The sequence below is a fragment of the Choristoneura fumiferana genome, chromosome Z, assembly GCF_025370935.1.
Source record: "Choristoneura fumiferana chromosome Z, NRCan_CFum_1, whole genome shotgun sequence".
Lineage (NCBI taxonomy): Eukaryota > Metazoa > Arthropoda > Insecta > Lepidoptera > Tortricidae > Choristoneura > Choristoneura fumiferana.
In genome coordinates this window covers 16869833-16889474 of record NC_133472.1, presented here as the reverse complement: position 1 = coordinate 16889474, position 19642 = coordinate 16869833, and the positions used below count along the sequence as shown (strand labels likewise).

The 19642-nt window shown below is 39.6% G+C and overlaps 1 protein-coding gene across 9 annotated transcripts in view; it reads left to right on the top strand.

The window, feature by feature from the left end:
* The first annotated feature begins 1251 nt into the window (after nucleotides 1–1251).
* LOC141429709 (mediator of RNA polymerase II transcription subunit 12-like) overlaps nucleotides 1252–19642 on the top strand; it is a 41710-nt gene continuing 23319 nt past the window's right edge. For 4 of the 9 annotated variants that reach the window (XM_074090185.1, XM_074090220.1, XM_074090228.1 and 1 more), the window contains exons 1-22: nucleotides 1252–1479; nucleotides 1576–1787; nucleotides 2008–2167; nucleotides 2249–2440; nucleotides 3987–4100; nucleotides 4191–4295; nucleotides 4508–4691; nucleotides 4952–5133; nucleotides 5210–5592; nucleotides 5674–5823; nucleotides 5912–5999; nucleotides 6279–6445; nucleotides 7428–7581; nucleotides 10834–10941; nucleotides 11376–11501; nucleotides 12590–12726; nucleotides 13237–13373; nucleotides 13460–13542; nucleotides 14942–15157; nucleotides 16141–16253; nucleotides 17632–17814; nucleotides 19052–19196. In XM_074090185.1, the coding sequence (XP_073946286.1) occupies nucleotides 1473–1479; nucleotides 1576–1787; nucleotides 2008–2167; nucleotides 2249–2440; nucleotides 3987–4100; nucleotides 4191–4295; nucleotides 4508–4691; nucleotides 4952–5133; nucleotides 5210–5592; nucleotides 5674–5823; nucleotides 5912–5999; nucleotides 6279–6445; nucleotides 7428–7581; nucleotides 10834–10941; nucleotides 11376–11501; nucleotides 12590–12726; nucleotides 13237–13373; nucleotides 13460–13542; nucleotides 14942–15157; nucleotides 16141–16253; nucleotides 17632–17814; nucleotides 19052–19196 (3346 nt within the window). In that variant the 5' untranslated portion in view covers nucleotides 1252–1472. The remainder of the gene's footprint in view (nucleotides 1480–1575; nucleotides 1788–2007; nucleotides 2168–2248; nucleotides 2441–3986; nucleotides 4101–4190; nucleotides 4296–4507; nucleotides 4692–4951; nucleotides 5134–5209; nucleotides 5593–5673; nucleotides 5824–5911; nucleotides 6000–6278; nucleotides 6446–7427; nucleotides 7582–10833; nucleotides 10942–11375; nucleotides 11502–12589; nucleotides 12727–13236; nucleotides 13374–13459; nucleotides 13543–14941; nucleotides 15158–16140; nucleotides 16254–17631; nucleotides 17815–19051; nucleotides 19197–19642) is intronic. The other 5 variants (XM_074090236.1, XM_074090213.1, XM_074090204.1 and 2 more) reach the window with 4 other exon arrangements.

Here is a 19642-nt window from a genome sequence, read left to right as displayed (position 1 = left end):
GCATGTTACAGCAAAGCAAGTGTGATGAAAAATATATTACCGGTGCCCCATTAAGGCCTATTAAGGGTTATGCTACATTTACACGCTTGCCAAGCTTCAGCATGGTCACTTAAAATATGTACGACCGTACGGTTTGATCTCCTCAGTTGACACTAGAGTTTTCAAGACTAAGTTCGGTCTCGCGAGCCATATTAGAGCGCACGCTAGAAAATAAGTGTTTTTCTTTGTTATTATAATTGGTTTTTGAAAATTTTTATACAATGGATATATTTAGTCGGGGTCGCCGTCATCGAAACCGATGTGGAGGACTATTATTATTATTATTATTATTATTATTTAGTGACACTGAACACGAGCCAACGTGTAAACACGTCGCAAGCGTTTGCCGCAAGTTCCTTTGATCTGTGTTGAAAAACCGACAGCAGCAGGGCTACTACGAAACTTGAAACTCGAAGTTCGTGCTGTACCGTCCCGCTGACGCTTATATTATTTGATACGAGAGTGAGAGGGATGGTACGATACCAACTTCGAGTTTCGAGTTTCGTATTGCCCTGCAGCCAAACGGCTTGTGCTGGTGAGAGCTTGCCGACGCTTGGCAAGCGTGTAAATGTAGCATAAGCGTGTAACCAATGTCTAGACTATTTCGTGTCTTGAATTTTATAGCTATTAAATTGTTGGGTACAGATTTTTAATATTTTTATTTAATTTCAATTGTTTATTATTTTCATTCACATCAAAATAGTTCAATGAGGGCTATCGTTTTTTGTCTCACTAGATGGCGCTCTGTTGCGTGATGTTTTTAAGTATGACTTTCAAAGTCTGTTATTACGGGCGTGAAAACAAAGTTTAGATTAAAATCATATTTAATACACCTTCAAACCGTACTATGAAAATATCGAGCATGCCACAGTGTTGCATAGTCCCCGTTTTGTTCGGAAAAAAGGGAGGAAAAAGGTTTCCTAAAGACAAAACTGTCTCAAAACACAGACATTCATATTTGCCATAATTAATTTCAGATATTGCAAAATATTCACAAAATTATTCTAATTATAAATAAACCCGCGTAGCTCACCCAAAAACTATGAGATTTGACATTTCGGAGACCTCACGATACACTAGCGCCTCTAGTGGCGAATTCATACGCGATAGCCCTCATTCTTTTAACCTTATCTCGACTCGAATTAGTCGGGCTCGCTCACCGACTTGTTATCTATCTAGTCTGTGGTTCTGTTGCTACTTGCTACTTGTTGTATGTAGTATTGCACTGTACATGTACTTGTATTGTATATTGTATTGGTGGAGATGATATGTGGACGATGTACTTTGCGTTTGCCTCGCTTATAGTCTTAGCATTTTAACATTATTATCGAAAATGTAACGATATCTTGCATACATAATTTGTTTTGCTTGTATAGTTTGCGGTGGAAGATAGGATTTATTGCTATAATGATTGAATGTAAAGAATAACTCAAATGAAAGGTAAGTAGTTCATCAAGCTCATAAATTTTGCGTTGTAATCAAGTTTCTTCTTGCGCTCAGACAGTTTTACTGATGATTTGATTGTAAAACACGCAGACCAATCACTATATCCCGATACCATGGGGATCATGTACGAAAAACGTCCTCTGAAGAGGCCCCGCCTGGGCCCTCCGGACGTTTATCCGCAAGAGCCTCGCCAGAAGGAGGACGAGCTCACGTCCACCAACGTGAAGCAAGGCTTCTCAACCACGCCGCATTCTAGCGATGAGTTTGGAACCGCCAGAAATTTCAACTATTCAGCTTCAAAGGTACATAACATACATAAAATAGTACAGTAACCAATTATGTTTTGAATCATAATTATTCTTCAAAACATACATATTATATTGTCACTTAGATGTGCTTAATGAGGGAAATACTTAATAAACCCGTAAATAAAAACAGTGATTCTGATGCACAGAATCCATAGCTAATAATAGTAAAGAGAAAAGTAATAACGATGATGTAGACTCAGATGTTTATTTTCAGATTGGTCAATTTTTCTCTGGCATATTATCAAAAAAAGAAGAGCTTAACACACTTCCTGATTGTGGTAGAAAAAGGCAGCAAGTGAATCCAAAAGATAATTTTTGGCCAGCCACAGCCCGCACCAAAGCTCAGATTGAGGCATGGTTTAAGGATTTGGCAGGTACTAAACATTGTGAATTATTTACTTGGATAAATTAAAAAAACAAATTTTACCTATTACTACTAATATTGTTTGTTGTAGGAAGTAAACCACTATCACAGCTGGCCAAAAAAGCTCCTAATTTCAACAAAAAAGAAGAAATCTTCATAACATTGACAGAATATCAGGTCACTATGCCGAGAGCTGCCTGGTTCATAAAGTTGAGTTCAGCATACACAGTGGCTGTGTCTGAGGCGAAAATTAAAAAAAGACAACTACCAGATCCTACCACAGGTAATTTAGCTTAATCACTGAAAATTAACCTTCTGTTAGGTTTTGCAGTTCTTATAAAATATATTTAAATATTAAACTAAAATAAAGTGTACTATTAATTAGTTGATAACAATTAAATATTCACTTACTTTGTATTGTAATTATTTATTATTATGTAATATAACAGCTCGGAGCTTAAAGTAAGGAACTAAAATTAATGAAACAACTGGAAAGGCAAAATTCAAAAAACAGGTATAATTATCTAGAAATATGTATTGAAATTAAACATATTTGCTCAAATTGTATAGTCATAGTCAGTGGTAAAGAGGTTGGTGTATACTAATCCATGAGCACCAATCAAGTAATTAGGAGTTGAAGTGGTTGCCATGGCCAAAATGGGTCAAATCATCATCATCAGTATACTAAACCTTCTAGTGGATTTATATTGACGACACTGATTGTAAGGCAAGTAAGAACAAATTACTTAATATACAAATAATACAGCTGTGTTATAAGCTAAAGCAGCGGTTCCACCAATAATGTGTGAGGATGTGTTTTTCATTAACCAATAGAAATGCTTAATTTACACATCCTCGCACAGCACATCTCTGGTGGAAACAGCTGAGCGGAGCTAGGCGAGGTAAATGAAGCATTTCTATTGGTTGATGAAAAACATATTCCTCACAACACATACTCGCATATCTCTGGTGGAAACGCTGCTTATAGCTAAAGTTCTGATGGTTAAAATTCATAGTTGAAACATCTGTAATGTGTGATAAAAGAGTTGAAATGCTACACTACAGGTAGGCAACCATTATGTCCTCGGCTGCCTCATCCCTGTACTCAGCCCCTGTAATATACAATGATACTGTTCTTGGATATCTTAGTTTTGAACTATACCTTTATGCTCTATGAGATAGAATTGCTGAATAACTGTGCAATTTTTTACTATGGTGATTAATATTTCCATTGCTAGCTTTTTATAAAAGAATATTAACAGAACTGGCATCATACTTTTGGGTGATGGATTGTCCTTTATCCCGAGACTGAAACGCCTGAGGAATTGTTAAGTATATAAAAGTTAAATTAAGAAACAACTATGATAAACAATGTGATAAACAATGTGTAGCTGCACTTTGTGCACCCACTCCTGTCGTCCCGACTATCTGCGTCACTGGATTACAGTCCCTAAGTGTTTTTGTCTACTATTTTTTTGTGAACTATGGTCTCTGGCTCAAAATATTTAATCTTCAGTTTAATTGTAATCTGGATAAAATGTAGTCTTTATGTAAATGCGCTTACATAGTAAAATGCCTACACGGTCCAGTTAGTTAAACCAAAGTGCACATGAATATATCTAGGTTATCTCTAGATAAGCTTATTGTGAAAGTGGAGCCCAATAGTCAGCCTTCCGCTACGGTTGCATGATGCACTTCGCGTTGTGACTGCTGCGGCAGGCTATTAATGGATATTCTTATTTCACCTTTCTTCAACTGGCATTATAGTTATTAGCTACCAATTGTATATTTACATATTCCGTTTATGCATTTAAGTTTTTCTGTTGCAGAGTGGACATCTACATTAATAAAATTTCTCAAAGATCAAATACCAAAGCTAGCAGAGCACTACCAGTGTGCTGTCCCGGGAACCGTATCAGACAAGACACCTCCTTCCCAGTCAGGCAAGTACCTTAACATTATAAGACTATTTAGGGTAACAAATTAAAAATAATTGCTTATTGTGCTATTTAAACCCTCTCAAATGTTTACAGGTCAGGGCACACCAAGCCATAACTCGTCTGGAAACCCTCCTGGAGGCTCTACACCTAATAGTTCAAATGTACCTAATTCTATGCACTCGCCAGGAAATTCCAATAGTATGTCATCCACAATCAGTTTGTCCAAAGAATTCACTTGAGTTTTCTAGTTTTGTTTGTTTCAAATACTTAATTCTTATTTTATAGATTAAAATAAAAATAGAAAAATAAACCTTTTTTAGCATCAATGTGTCTGAAACATACAACAAGTTAAGGAACATGTATCCTGTTGTTATTACACATCATAATTAACATTTTATTTCGTTTATCAGTTCTTGGGTCTTCAACTCCCAATTCTTCAGAAAGCACTGATTGGCGGCAAGCGCTAAAATTATGGAATTACTGCTGTCGACTAGCCAAGTACCTGCTGGACGAGGGGCTTCTAGACAGGCATGACTTCCTCACCTGGATTATCGACTTGCTCGACAAGCGGGTCGCTGACGATGGACTGCTAAGGTAACAAACGTTTCACAGCCTGTAGGTACACCTGTGACCTTATAGCTGTAATAAGCCTATGCAGAACTACATATCCCGTGTGAATTTCAAAATATTCGTCCATATTCCGTGTCTACATGACACATGGATGGAACCTCTATCTGTGCAATGCTATGCAAGGGTTTCGTTCAGCTGGGCGTTGAAGAATTAGAACATAAAAAGTTACGTTCCCGCTTATTTCAAACAAATCTCTATAGTATTTTCTTTCATGTTTTTTACAGACTCTTTCTCCCTTTGGCACTTCAACACATGAACGAGTTCGTTCACTGTGAAGGGTTGTCTCGGCGCTTGGCGACCTCGTGCGCTAAGAAAGCGGCCGCTATTTGCTCCGTGCTGTCAGACAGCACCTTGCGTACGCTCAACCAACCAGCTGTGTTCACCAAAACCACAGATAAACCTGGAGGTAATATTAATGTTACAATATGCATTTTATTTTACGAAAATCCATAGAATATTAATTTTGATTTCACTATTTTCAGATATACAAAGACCAATTTCGCCGTCGACAGAGCAAAACAGTGATATTAAACCAAACATATCACAAATCAAGCGATCGGGGACGCCCGCCGATCATAGCCAAGGTCCGCTTAGTTCTAATCACTCACTAGGGACTCCTAATCCTACACATTCACTAGGAACACCCAATCCATTAGGCACACCAAATCCGACGCAAGGCTTAGAGATCAAGGAAGAATATAGTAGAACCATTAAAGAAGAGAACTGTTCACCTCCAAGAGATACAAAAACCACTCTAACAACGGTCGTCACGGCTGCTCTGAATCCAGTGCAGGTTGGCTTCGGCGAAGTACTGAACTGTCCCCACCACAGAGACAGCATCATTCAACTCGCCGCCATCTTACAGGTGCTTGCTACTTACGTTGAAGATCATTCACATGGAAGTATCAAATAGTTAGATGTTAGTAACGTTTTGCTCTGTTTGCAGATAATTTGTATAGAATGCCCCACGGCGATGGTGTGGTCGGGATGCGGGTCGTCTTTACAAGGCTCGCCCCTAGACTTGCTTCCCCTTCCGCCGTCCGCACTGCCCATGCCCCACATGGACTCTCAGATAACAGAAGAGCACCGAAAGATGGTAAAATAATTATTTTGAGCATTTGGCTTTTTTTTCCCTCCAATTTTTTTGATTAGTTAATATGAATCAACTTCGTTTCATTTTATAGGTATACGAAGCTGAACAAAAAATAGCTTCGAGAAGTAAAAAAGCGGAAAGTAAATGGTGCACAGATAAATGGCAGACTAGCTCTCAAGGTACTTTTGCTAATTGTGTCAATTCTTCCATAAACTCTTGCTTGCAATTAGTAATGTAATCTGCGACAAAAATAGATCGTATTTTATTAGTAGAAACAAACCTTAACACACATGCGAGTATTTTTTTCTTTTACACCATTAAATGAAATACGTTTTCTTTTATCCGTAGTAGTTACTATATGTAGATATCACAAGTTTCAGATTATTTTGTTGTGACAAATGCTTGAGATCTGTAAAAATGCGCTGTCGCTATTAGTTATGTGTGAAGCTATTCTATAGGAAGCATGCTTGAATGTCCAGCACGCGTGTTGGCCGTGTTGGAGGCGTTGGACCGGCACTGCTTTGACCGCGTGGATCCCAACAACAACCTGGACACGCTGTATAAGGAGGTGTTCGCGCACTGCTCGCCGCCCGTCAAAGATTTGAACACCGACATTAAGGACCCGGTAAGAAACTTATATTTTGTTCAGATTAAAAGCTGTGACCGTATTGTCTAACTGTAAGGCGTTCGCGATCACAGTCACCAGCTCTTTCTTTCTACCCTTATCTTAAACCGTGTAACATAAAGAAGTGGTGAAAACGATTGTGATCTCAGGTGTGTTAGACAAAAACCTCTAGTTTGATTTAACTTAGAAAATAATTACGGAAGCCGTGGGGCACAGTGCGACACATATCTTAATGAAAGTGGGTGCCGTTCGCACCAGGCCGTTTTATTTTTACAAGCGTTTGTTTAGTTTCACCTGTACCGTTGTCTGTCTGTCTGTAGTCAAATCTTGCAAGTTAAATTCGACCAACTTCCAGTAGTCGGATTGACTTCAAATTTGGCATACTTATGTAAATTGCGTGACAGACAATACAATAATCTGGTAGTGACATTCTGGTCCGGCCAGGATCGTCTCCGCAATCCGCGTCTCCGGTTAATGGCGTCGACTTGAAATTTGGTATACAGCCACCTACTAAAGATACAAACAGCGTTCACGGCGAACTGTCACATGTGAATTTTTGCAAGATAGCCGCAATAATTCGGTTTTCTGCCACATTTATTAATCTTTCATATTATGTTATAGGCACTGATCAGTGCAAAATTTAAGGATATGTTTTTCTACTTTTACCTTAATCCGCGTTATTGAAAGGTATTATTTGAGACTAAGAAATCAGAAATATTTACTTGATAATAATAAAACATAGGCAAAAAATACAAAAAAAATAATTGCCGTTGGTAAGGAGGTTAGAATGCAGGGTTTTTAGCTTCCGCATTCGAAAAGTTAAGATTTTTAGCGCACTGTGTGGCTGTAGGGTTGAAGCTCTTGTGTGTGTGGTGTCAGGTGCCTGTTGGTCTATAATGCAGGGTTTTTAGCTTCCGCATTCGAAACATTAAGATGTTTGTCGCAGTGTGAGGTAGGGTTGATGGTCTGTGTGTGGTGTCAGGAATGGGGCTGCTCGTACGCGGTGGTGCGCGTGCTGTGCGAGTGGGCGGTGTGCGGCGCGCGCTGGGGCGAGCACCGCGCCATGGCGGCGGCCGCGCTGCTCGACAAGCGCCAGCAGCAGCTGCTGCATCAGCACCACGACCTGCACGCCACCGGTAACTATACTTATACATTAGGTTCTTGGCTCTAAATTATTTTCGTTGCTTTCTTTCTAATCTGAACACTCTGTCTCGAAATTATTTCTGTCTTCTAACAAACAAATAATAAAACGTGGTGTCTCATGCAAATTGTCCCATGCAAAAAACTCTACTCAAAATGTTTTCGATGACAAAACAAAACAACGAATAGTAGATTGTACAACACAAGAGCATAAAACGAGCTATTTTACCCGAGACGTTCATTCATATAGCTACCCGAGCCGGTATGGCGAAGGTGGATAGACATGTCGAGGGGAAAATGGGTTTAATGCACGAGTTTTACAATCTACTTTTCGCTTCGATTGAGAGGAAATTAAATAAATAGCAACAGTTTATTTTTCATGCTTTGCTGTGTAATGAATTCCGGAATTAATAATGATACTAATAATTTATTCAGTAACCATTGCGTATTACATTGATAAGTGGCTGGAGCCTCTTTTTAGGTAAAAAATATACCTGTGATAAGTGCGGAGGCTCTTCCTTAAAAGTAGGTACAATTGCAACTAATATCTAAATAAGCGAATTACTTCAGTATTTTAAGCCTAAAAGCGAAAGAAATAAACACAAACAAATATACTCACTTTGTATTCATAATACTAGTTAAGATTGCCATTATGTTACAGTACAATGTTTCTATATTATAAGCGATGCGATGCGATTGAATGAACAATTAGATTGGATTTGCGAACCGCTTTACTAACTGTCAATTTTAGTCTTACCAGTTTTGTAAATGAAGAATCAATTTGTTTCCACTTGTTCTTTTACTAGCTGAATTTTTGGAATTTGGAATGCATTGGAATTGGAATGAAATCTTTAGTAATTGGAGATAGCTGGACGTTTTTTCTAAAATTAATTTAGTTCCATCAAATTAGATCCAGTGTTTAAATTTACTTAAAAAGAAAAAAGGAAAATGGACAATCCATTAAATACATAAAAACTTTGATCCAATATTGTAATCACTGAGAATAATTAGTTTTAGTTTTAATAGCATTGCTCCTTATTTCATTACTGCCAATTTTTTTTTCATGCTAATATTTATTAAATGATTTTATTTTTTTGTGTGCCCGATATTTTTTGAGTTATGTATAATTTTATGCGACGCGAAACCACTAATGTTACGCCACAGGCCGCCATTTTTTTAAGGTGCGTTCGTGCTATGCGACAAATCTATGAGCAAAGACTGGTGAGACTGGGCAGCAAGCTTTGCGAAACTTTAGCGGCAATTACACTAAGTCGTTCGCCGCATGCTGCATGCGGCGACCGTAGAAGTGTAAAGAACACGGTAGTCGGTCGCATTCGGCAAGGGACAGCTGCCACCGCCTTCGCCGCCGCAGTAGACGGACAGACTAATGTAAAGACGACGTTCATTCGCCGAAGTAGTTTGAAACAAGTTCAGCGACCGCGTTAGGTGAACGACTCAGTGTAATCGCCGCTTACGTCTACTCCTATAAATAGTATAAACCTAAGATAAACGCGATAAACTTGAAAAATACTGAACCGATTTTGCTGCGGCTATTTTCACCGAGGCGTGTCTGGGTTCTTGGGAATCATTTGGAATACTTTTAGTATTTAATATATTTTATATAAAGTTTTGATAACTAGAATTGCAGATAAAATGACGTTATTGATACAGGAGAAATTAACAATTTACCTACTTTACTACTAGCTTGTACTGTACCCGCTTTTTAGCCCCGTGGTAGACTGCAAAATACTTAAGCTAGTTCTATGTCGCTCTTAAGCAATAAGGCCGCCGAGTGTTTACCTTGTAATTTTCTTTCTGTGTACCTGTTTTCTGTATCGCTTATTATTTCTGGTGTACAATAAAGATTCATGTATTGTATTGTCCCTTGAGCATTGTCAAAAATCCCTAGTGCGCCTCTATGATCCTTAAGGACTGTATCTACCAAATTTCAAGTATATTCAAAAGAAATTAGACAATACCAGAAAATGAAGATGCCCCGTTTCGTAGGTTCCGATTTACGCGTGTGTCAAAGCGGAAAAAGGGTGGCGTTAGAGTTGAAATTCCGAGATTTTGTAAAATTTCTCGTGTGAATTTCCAAAGACCACAAGTTGGTTTTCATTAAACTTAGCGTTTGAAATATATCGGATCGGGATAAAATGTAGCCTATATGTTGTTCCACTGCCTGCAAGTTAGTAATGAAATTTCATATGTGCCTAGATTTTCGAGAAGGTTTAATGAACGACTTTCAAGCCTTTTATTAGGGTACTATTAGTACACTTACAGCAAGTATAGTGTAAAAATATTTTCACTTCTAATTCTCGCAAACTTCTTATTTATGCTGGATCTAGGCCACAAGAAATTACTTTTCATTCTCTCCGTGCAAAAGTCGTAAAATCTTCGTCAAGACCAAGGCAACCGTCAATTAACAATTTGTGTTTTACTCGTATATTAATAAAACTTGTTTATACTACTTAATAAGTTAAGTTGCTTTTTAATTTCCTCGCAATCGAAGTGAAAAACAGTGTATAACTTGTTAATAAAACACATTTTACGAGACACTTGATACCCGAGCCGCAGGCGTTTATGAACTTGCGCATCAGGGGCGCATTCAATGCACTTGTTGAATAATACACTATTATGTTTAAGTAACAATATGCGACTTAAATGCGGTGATAATTCAAAGTTAACTTTATTGTCAATTGCTGTTTTTGATGTACTCGTATTAGAAAAACATTATGCTCAAATAATTGCAACGCTATTTACTAAATCATGACATCGACAAAGAAGTTGAGTACAAATACTGAAGCCTGGTCATTTTTTTAATATGTTGTACCTACAGTATTTCATATGCATCAACTAACGTTTGTCGTCACGAATCACATTAATTTAACTCTCTCGTCGCTAACGCCACTATAGGTAGATTCATTCACGATGACGCGTGCCGTAGTTCTTATTACAATGTCATTTAATGTCTAATTTTGACAAAATCACGCGTCTTCGTGGATGGCACTAGGTATAGCTAAACTTTATGCTCAGGACAATTACTAGTCACTTTTGTACGGCAGAGTAGCGTCTGTACTTGTACTATTACTTATTATGAGGTAATACCATATGAAAGTTTTTTTTTAATTTGCCGGGTTTTTGCAGGTTCAGCTTTCATTAGCCAGACTCTAATGATTAGAGTCTAATCAATGATCTCGCTGCCATTTTATAAGATGTCTATGAAACTGAGCATTTTGTGATTCCAGGATCCGACGACAAGGAGTCGGTTACGTCGGGCAATGGACTTTACAATGGACCACCGATTTTCCAAAGTCTGCTTTTGCGATTTTTGGACAACGATGCACCCGTGCTAGGTATAGGCATTTGTGCATTATACATTGTATTTATCCTCTTTTACTTTATATTAAATTCATATTGTCTGTACAAAGCATCAATCACGTTAGAAGTTAATTACCCCGACGCTTCGTAATTTGCGCTACGTTTAAATCACAAAAAGTAAATTGGGTACACATGTGATAACTCTCGTCGGTGTCAAAAACGCGAGTCAATAGATGAGTCTCTGTGTAAAATTTCGTTCGGCGTTGTTTAAACTTCTGTGTTGTTTAAGTTGCGTGCGAAAACGATGCTTTGGTGTGATTAAATTTCCATTTACCTCAACCAGAGCAAAGATCAAAAACCAACTACCCATGTTGAACATTCACTGTTCTACAAAACCAAATACAAATAGATGTAAATACGTATTAGTCAAGGAGTATGTGCTTTATTTTATCAGTCCTCTGTGTATCAGATGACAGTCCGAGCGCGGCGCCGAGCAACCGGCAGCAGTTCGCGAACCTGGTACACCTGTTCGGGGAGCTGATCCGGCGCGACGTGTTCTCGCACGACGCCTACATGTGCACGCTTATCTCACGAGGTGATGTGCTGGCTTAATAACGTTACCGAAATCACGGTTTTTTTCATCACACTTGCTCGTAAATAGTGTCGCAACATGCAGGCTACCATGGTTGCAACCTCCCAAATAAAGGCCTAGACCTTTTGTTCTTGTCATGACATGAAACCCAAGGTCGGTAAATGAATCATTGCCCGTACTAATACTGCTGCGCGTGCTGCTGCTGCACGATCTGCAGGAGGACCTCGCGCACGCACGTCAGACGCATGCTGCAGAGGGGGGAGGGAGGGCGGCGGGGAGCTGGCGCTGCCAAGAGCGCAGCCAGCGGTAGGTATCGGTATTTTTGTAAAAATATTAGTTTTTCTTTTACAAATATACAATTATACTCGCAAATGTGATGAAAAACATTGTATGTATAATCCACTGGGGAAACTCTTGAGCGCGAATCATTTTAAGTGTGTCGAAAAACCGACTTAATCGTCATCGCTTGCTACGATCCATTACCAGTGGGCAATTATCCACCATCGTGCGCCATTGCGCTCAATACAGTACGGTCTACAGCAGGCCATCGCAATGGTACTGTCGTCGTGTACTGATGAATATGCATATGTTATAATATGTCAAAGTTACAATGGAATTATTTTTGAATTTATCTTAAATTAGCAAGAATTAATTATTGGGTGGCTAGCTCGATTGTCACTCTCTGGTTTATCACGCGGTGCGTCTCTTTCCATTTGCCATTGTAATCATTGGATCACGGACCTGATTCACAGTGGATGATGCCGGTCAATCTAACGCGCCATAAGCACGTCCTACCTTTTTTTTTGTCAACTTCAAACTCTGCCTAAACCTGTGTATATGTTGCCAGGCGGCGGTTATGTTTATCAGTAAAGTAATGAAAATTGGTAAAATATGTGAATCGGGAATACAGGCGGCTGACAGAAATGCAATTATTTTAGAATTTAATGTGCCGAATGTGTTTTTTTCCAGAATTGGCACGCTGCCTGTTACTTGTATGTCATCCACTTCAATACACTACTTTACATTTCTTTTCTAAAACTCTGTTTTAAAATGTGTAAATAATATGTCCGTTTTCGTTGTATCACGTGTAGGCGACCTGGTATCGCCGACGGAGCCGTCGTCTTCGGGCGGCTCGAACGCAGCCCCGCCGGCCGCCGCCGGTGCGAGCGCCGCGCACTCCGTAGACGATGACATCTTCGCTGGGATCGACCTCAAGCCCAAGATGGAGGTAAATCAGTGCTCTACAGTATGCTAGATAAGTAAATGAAAAAAAAAAACATTTTGAAGGTATATTTGCCTACCGTCATTTTGATCTCGATGGTAGAGTTGTTGCTTGAGAAAGATTGATTTTCGGTAAACTGACGTCGAGTACAAGAACGAGTCTTTGATTACGTCTTTATACGATTCTGCTCGCGTTCTCCTATAGATGGACGGTTGAATTTAAACGATAAACCGATGTCTGTTATATTATGTAAAATGTCTGTAGCTTGGATGTTTGATTAAGTTACAGTCTTACGTGCAAATAAACGAATTTCTTCGCCTCCTCCACAATACATTGACAGTGGTGTTAAAGTACTCACGAGCAAAACTACTGCATCACTTTTCAAACAACTTTGTATGGGAAATGATGCAGTATTTTTCATCGTGAGTCTGCATGGCGTAATATCTGTTGTTTCTAAATGTTACCTGGAAGAAAGGTGTCGATTGTTGTGTAGTTCAACATATGTTTTACTTGCAGGAAAATGTTCGAATGGATTTGGACGACTCAAAAATAGATGATGACCTAGACAAACTATTACAACATATCAAAGAGGATCAACAAAACTCTATGGACGCACCAGACAGCCCGAAGGACCCTGGGGAATCATCACACAGGTTTGAGTGTTAAATAACGATGAGGTTCTAGTAAAGTAGAATTGTTAAAATTCGCTAATTCTAATTCTGATATTGGTGCTTCGCAGTGTGAATTCCCCGATGATGGGATCCAGCAGCATGAGCATACCCGGTATGAACTCGATGGGAATGGGTCCAATGTCCGTGTCAGGTAATCTGTTCACACTTTTTATTTACATATTTATTGTAACCATAATAGTATACTTAGTTTTCTTTTTAATACATCATGTATACACTAAAAGACGAAACTGGTAGTGACATCCTGGTAGTCCGGCTAGAATCGTCTCCGCAGGGCGGAACTCTTCAACGGTTAATGGCATCGACTTGAAATTTGGTAAGCAAATGTAGTTTGGGTGACAATACAAGTAAAGTCGACTAAAAGGTACAGTCAGCAGAAAGCTTGTATTAAAAATGAAATTTAAAAGAAAAACTTATTATTTCATTTGCTTATTGGCCCTCGGTTGTTTTATTGAAAACAAAGAAACTTTAATGGTACAGGTGCCATTTGGAAAAATTAGATATGATTAGACGTACCTATATCCTTTTTCTTTCTTACACAACACGCATTTTATTATTGTGTCCCGTTGTCTAAGAATCAATAGTGACAGAGTTTCTTAAAATACTGTTATAATGTATACTACTAATGAGCTTAGGAGATAAAATAATGGGCTTATTTATAATTACGAGGAAAATGTACGTTTTATGAATTTTAACCATTAAACATACCTATAGAAAATTATGGTTTTGGACTAGAAAAAATTGATCAACACTTTAAACCATTTTTTAGGGTTCCGTACCCAAATGGTGCCAACGGAACCCTATTGCTGAGACTCCGCTGTCTGTCTGTCTGTCTGTCCGTCTGTCTGTCAGAGGGTTCTATCTCTTGAGTCTTAGTAGTTATACACTTGAAATTTTCACAGATTATGTATTACTGTGGCCGCTATAAAAACAAATACTAAAAACAGAATAAAATAAATATTAAAGAGGGGCTCCCATACATCAAACTTGATTTTTTGCCGTTTTTTTGCTAATGTTTAATAATGTTGTATAGAAAATGGTACGGAACCCTTCGAGCGCGAGTCCGACTCGCACTTGGCAGGCTTTTATTTTTTAGCAGGCGTGTACTTTTGTAAAGGAAGGGTTAATTGAAAATATTATTTGAAGCGTCAGTACCTGCAATCTAAAACCGCAATAAAGGTTCCGGCCGCAATCCACTCCTCTCTAAATGAAATGAATAGCTTTCTTTGCCTGTGTTTATTCGATAAAATGTTATCTTATAATAAGACAAATGAATGCACCTAAGAAAGCTATTTATTTCAGCCAGGGGCAGTTCCACTATACCTTAATTTCATTCTGCAGGGTACAACGAAACTCGAAGTTCGTATCGTACCGTCCCTCTCGCTCTCGTATTAAATAGTTATAAGCTTCAGAGGGGCCACACGACTGGAACTTCGAGTTTCGTAGTAGCCCTGCTGTTATGGCGTATGTCCAGCAGCGGGCGCGGGCATGTTTCGGGCGACGACGATGATGATAGTGAGTCAAGCGAGTAGCAGTTGCAGGCATGCGCGGCGGGAGCGCGGGCGAGGCGAGCGCGGGCGCGGCGCCGGCGGCGGCGTCGCGGCACTACAGCTACACGATGCATTTCCCGCTGCCGCCGACGGAGCCCGAGCACGCGCCGCACGACGCCAACCAGCGGCACATCCTGCTGCACGGCGTCGGCCGCCAGCGGGACGACGCCAAACACGCCGTCAAGAAAATGACCAAAGGTAACATTTGACACCGGAGAGCCGACTGGTTAGAGTTCCTGACTATGAAGCTTGTGGCCCCGGGTTCGATTCCCGGTTCTAGGCAGATATTTTTATGATTAATATACGTATGTTTGTTCTCGGGTCTTGGATGTTTAATATGTATTTAAGTATGTATTTATTTATATAAGTTTGTTTATACCCTAGTTGTTGCCTAGTATCCAAAGTTGTCCAATGATATTTATTTCTACATTAATGTCGTCACTACTTTTTAAAATGCTGGTATTTTAAAATCAATATTTATTCTGAGTGAACTTTATGAACGTTATTAAAAGGGTAAATTTTACTGACGTAATGGTCTAAGATATGAGACTTTTTCAAAGTAGTAGGGCCAATCAACTTTTTTACCGACACTAATCTGTTGGCAACACTTTTCAAACAATTGCAGATTGTTGTAAGTAAACATGTTTTTTCTGTAATTTAATACATGGAGTACATGAATACATGCCATCCTACGTAAGTTTAAGCTATTCAACCGTGAAATATCTTGTTGGAAGTACGATTTTTTGGTAACGCAGGAGACGCAAAATAGTTGATTGGCCCAGTAACGATATTTGATAATGCAAGTGAAGTAAATACATTATGTCTAAACTAGGTGAAAAGTAAAACCTTTGTTAATAAAGTTTACGGTTGAGTTAGTTAATTTTACTGATACTTAACACCTATAGGTAGAATCATTCACGATGACGCGTGCCGTGGTTTTTATTACAGTGTCATTAATGTCTAATTTTGACAAAATCACGCGTCTTCGTAGATGGCACTAGGTATACACTTCCTACTAGACAAAATGTAAATCAGCCTTAATTCTGACACGACCGTCAACTCACTTATCTGCTCACTTATCACTTCACTTATCACTTCAATTCATACAATTATTTAATTTAATTCAAAACAATAAACTTAAATATTTCTTTAATTTAATTGAAGTAAAAATTTTGTTACAGAAATTTGTAAATTATTCTCGAAAAAGTTTTCCATCGACTTAGCAGAAGGCGGCAAGATCAAGAAGCACGCGCGTAGCGAATTCAACTTCGAAGCCGTCACGCAAAAGTTCCAAGTACGTGTCCTTAATAAATTACTTGTCGATATAAAAACATAAAAGTACTTAGTGACGAATTCGTGCGATGACAGGTCTTACAATACAATGATTGGGGCCCCTGGCGCGAAGATGATTCCAGCGTATGTTTTAAAAATTGTTTACTATATTTCTTCGTTTCGTTGTTTGTTGTCTATAAACGTTTTGCTATATTGAAATGATCTTTCGACGTTATCCCCGCATAATGTTAACCTGACACCGCGCTGCGGCACAGTGGGGCCTCCGGTGTCAGTGTGAAGTGTCCCCCTGTTGGTATCCCGCACAGAAATCTAAATAAATAGCCAATGGAAATACCTACACTCTCTTTCAACTCGTGTCGTCACAGCATGTCGCCTATACGCCTTTATGAAACGGACTCTGTGAGGTGAGTAGCGCTGAGTAACGATCCCTTCTTGCTATGTTATTTTCTGAAACAAACCGCATCCGCAGATTCAGCGATTCGGTCGACAGACAACCATAACACGACCCTTTCACTCCTTCACATTATACGGAGTCAGATGTCTCTAGTGTTGCGTTGATTTACCAACGTCTGGACACCTGATTCCGTTTTATATAATAACTGATTGATTCAGGCGTTATTTTGTGGAAGTCGATATCAATCAACAGCATCCTTGAACAACACGAACACATATATGACACATTTGTTATTTTTTTTTCACACAAGTCAACTCACATGCGGGTCGGGTGGAACAGCTTCAACCGCCGTTTCTCGTGTATTACGAAAATTGACTAATGGGTATGAACGTCAACTAAAAATCCCAATCACCATCACCACGTGTGGTATGGTCACAGAGGTATGGTGTATGGTCGCAGAGTTGCAATTGGTTTTAGTACCTTAGACTTTCGTAACACTCGGGAAACGGCGTTTGAGTCGTTTTAGGCGCAAGCCACACAGAAGAGACGTCGTGGGACGAGCGCGCGTCTCGGACAGGGCGGAGAGGCGCAGACGTCGAAGCGTCACGTCCGCGACGCGTCTTTGCCTCGTTCTGTCTGCTTTGGATCGCGACGTTTCTATACATTTAGTATGAAAACTGATTCAAGGGACGCCGCGACTGCGCCGCGCCCCCGTCTCACGTCTCTTTTGCGTGGATAGCGCCTTAGATCCTGACCCGGCACACAGACATATTCGTTCGCTTTGTCATAATGTCTACTAGCGAGCGGGTTAAGTTACGGTTATGTTGTCATTCGACTTAGCCCTTTGACGCTGATGGGGCACGCGTCGCCTGGCGGTGAGCGGTTGTCTATTTATTTAGATATCTGTGGCATCCCGCTTGTATGTGTTGTGCGCGGCGTGCGGCGTGCGGCGCTTGGGCGGCGAGTGAGACGGCGTGTGTTGCAGGCGATGTCGCTGTACGAGCAGGGCGCGGTGTCGTGGGCGGTGGGCGGCGCGGTGTGCGAGGCGCTGGCCGCGTACGCCGCGGGCGCCACCACCTACCTGCCGCAGCCCGAGCACGTCGCGTTCGCGCTCGACCTCATGGAGATAGCGCTCAACGTGCACGGCCTCATAGAGACCTGTATACAGGTACACTCTCTTCTACGTGCCAATGCCAGCTACCAATTCTAGCTTTTGCTGAATTCAAATTTGTGGTCATTCTTTTTGATCTCTTTCATCTATACTAATATTATAAAGAGGAAAGATTTAGATTTTTGTATTTTTGCATGTTTGTTACGTTTAAATTCAGAAAGTATTGGACCGATTTCAAATATTATTTCACCATTAGAATTCTAAATTATCCCAGTGCCATAGGCTATTTTTATTACCAGAAAAAAATAAAATTAACTAAAACTTCAATAATGTAACTGTTCAAAAGTATAAAAAAGTTGCCATATCTCATCGCATGCGCTGCGGAAACTATTGATGATAGAACCAAAAACTGTTCTACGATATTAAAGAACACATCAATATCTACAAAAAACTTCGCGATACCATATGTCCAACTATTGTAGTTTATGTCACTATAACTACTTTTTTACGTTTTAAAAGTTGTCAGAAATGCAGACCAAAATTAGATCATGTTATCCATACCTTTGCATTAATCCTTTCCAAATAAATCATTTCATATTCAAGACTGTTTCAATACGTGTACTTTTGAATTATTCAAATCGGACGTTCCATTCAAAAGATATTACGAATTTAAAAATATCAGTCCAATAAAAAAATGCATGAGATACAATTTACTCTGCGTCGATGTGCCCCAGCCCGGCTTCGCGCGGGTATTGTATAGTTTTTGGCAAATGGAGCTGAAAAATGTGTCTATAAAGTGCCTTTCAGTGACCTCTTTACCCGATTGTCCAAAGGAGGGGTTTTTTTAAATTACCCGTGCGGAGCCGGGGCGAGAAGCTAGTTGAATATAAAAAGGTTTTGTTACAACCTGTTGTCATGGTATGCGGCAGTCGAATTAAAATTAATTGGATCCCTTTGGCGAATTTCCAAAAATATATCGTAATCATACTAATCATCATTTACGCTACATGAAGAACATCCCGTGCAAAATATCACGTCACTAAACTAAGCGATATAAATTTTAGTTTTGACATTCGTAATTACCGATGCCGCAGAAATATCTTGATGAAGCGTATGTAGCATATGTTTATTCCAGAGATCTGTCTACGTGCCAAATATAGTCCAAATCCTTTAGCTACTTTTTTGTGATAGGGATAGAAACACATACATTCACAAACTTTCGCAATTACACATAATATTAGTGGGATACCACAATTTTCCTTTTAATGCCCATCACTTCTACACTGCCTCGCAGATTCTAAAGGAGCTGTCAGAAGTGGAGGCCGCGTTGGTTGCCCGCGGCGCCCCGAGCACGAGCCTCGCCGCGCCGCGCGCTTACACATCGGCGCTGGCTTTATACACCGTTGGCGCTCTAAGGAGATACCACTCATGCCTTTTACGTAAGTATAGCTTTTCACAAATATTATACGAGATGCTACCAGGAGCCATAGTTACATTAAGTCATCGATACCCTGGAGAAGTATTTAAAGCGTAGATTTTTAATTGAGCACTCGAGTGTGCAGAAGGGGCGAATTTTTAAAGAAAATAAAAAACACGTCAAAATGGGTTCATCCATTTGGTGGCTGTGTTGCCACAGAGACACAGACACGATAAATTTATAACTTCCCTCCTTTGCATAGGGGGTTAAAAACTTAATGTCAAATACCGTATTATAATTGTATGCGGCATTTAATACAACACCTGCTGCACCTCGCATCGAACGCAGTTGCATCGCTCAACACCCCGAATTTTACCAATTTAACAAATTATATCTATTCTGTCTATCTATGGTTATTACTTTATTTTCTGTAACGTTTTTTATTGTTTTTATTTGTTGTGACTTGGT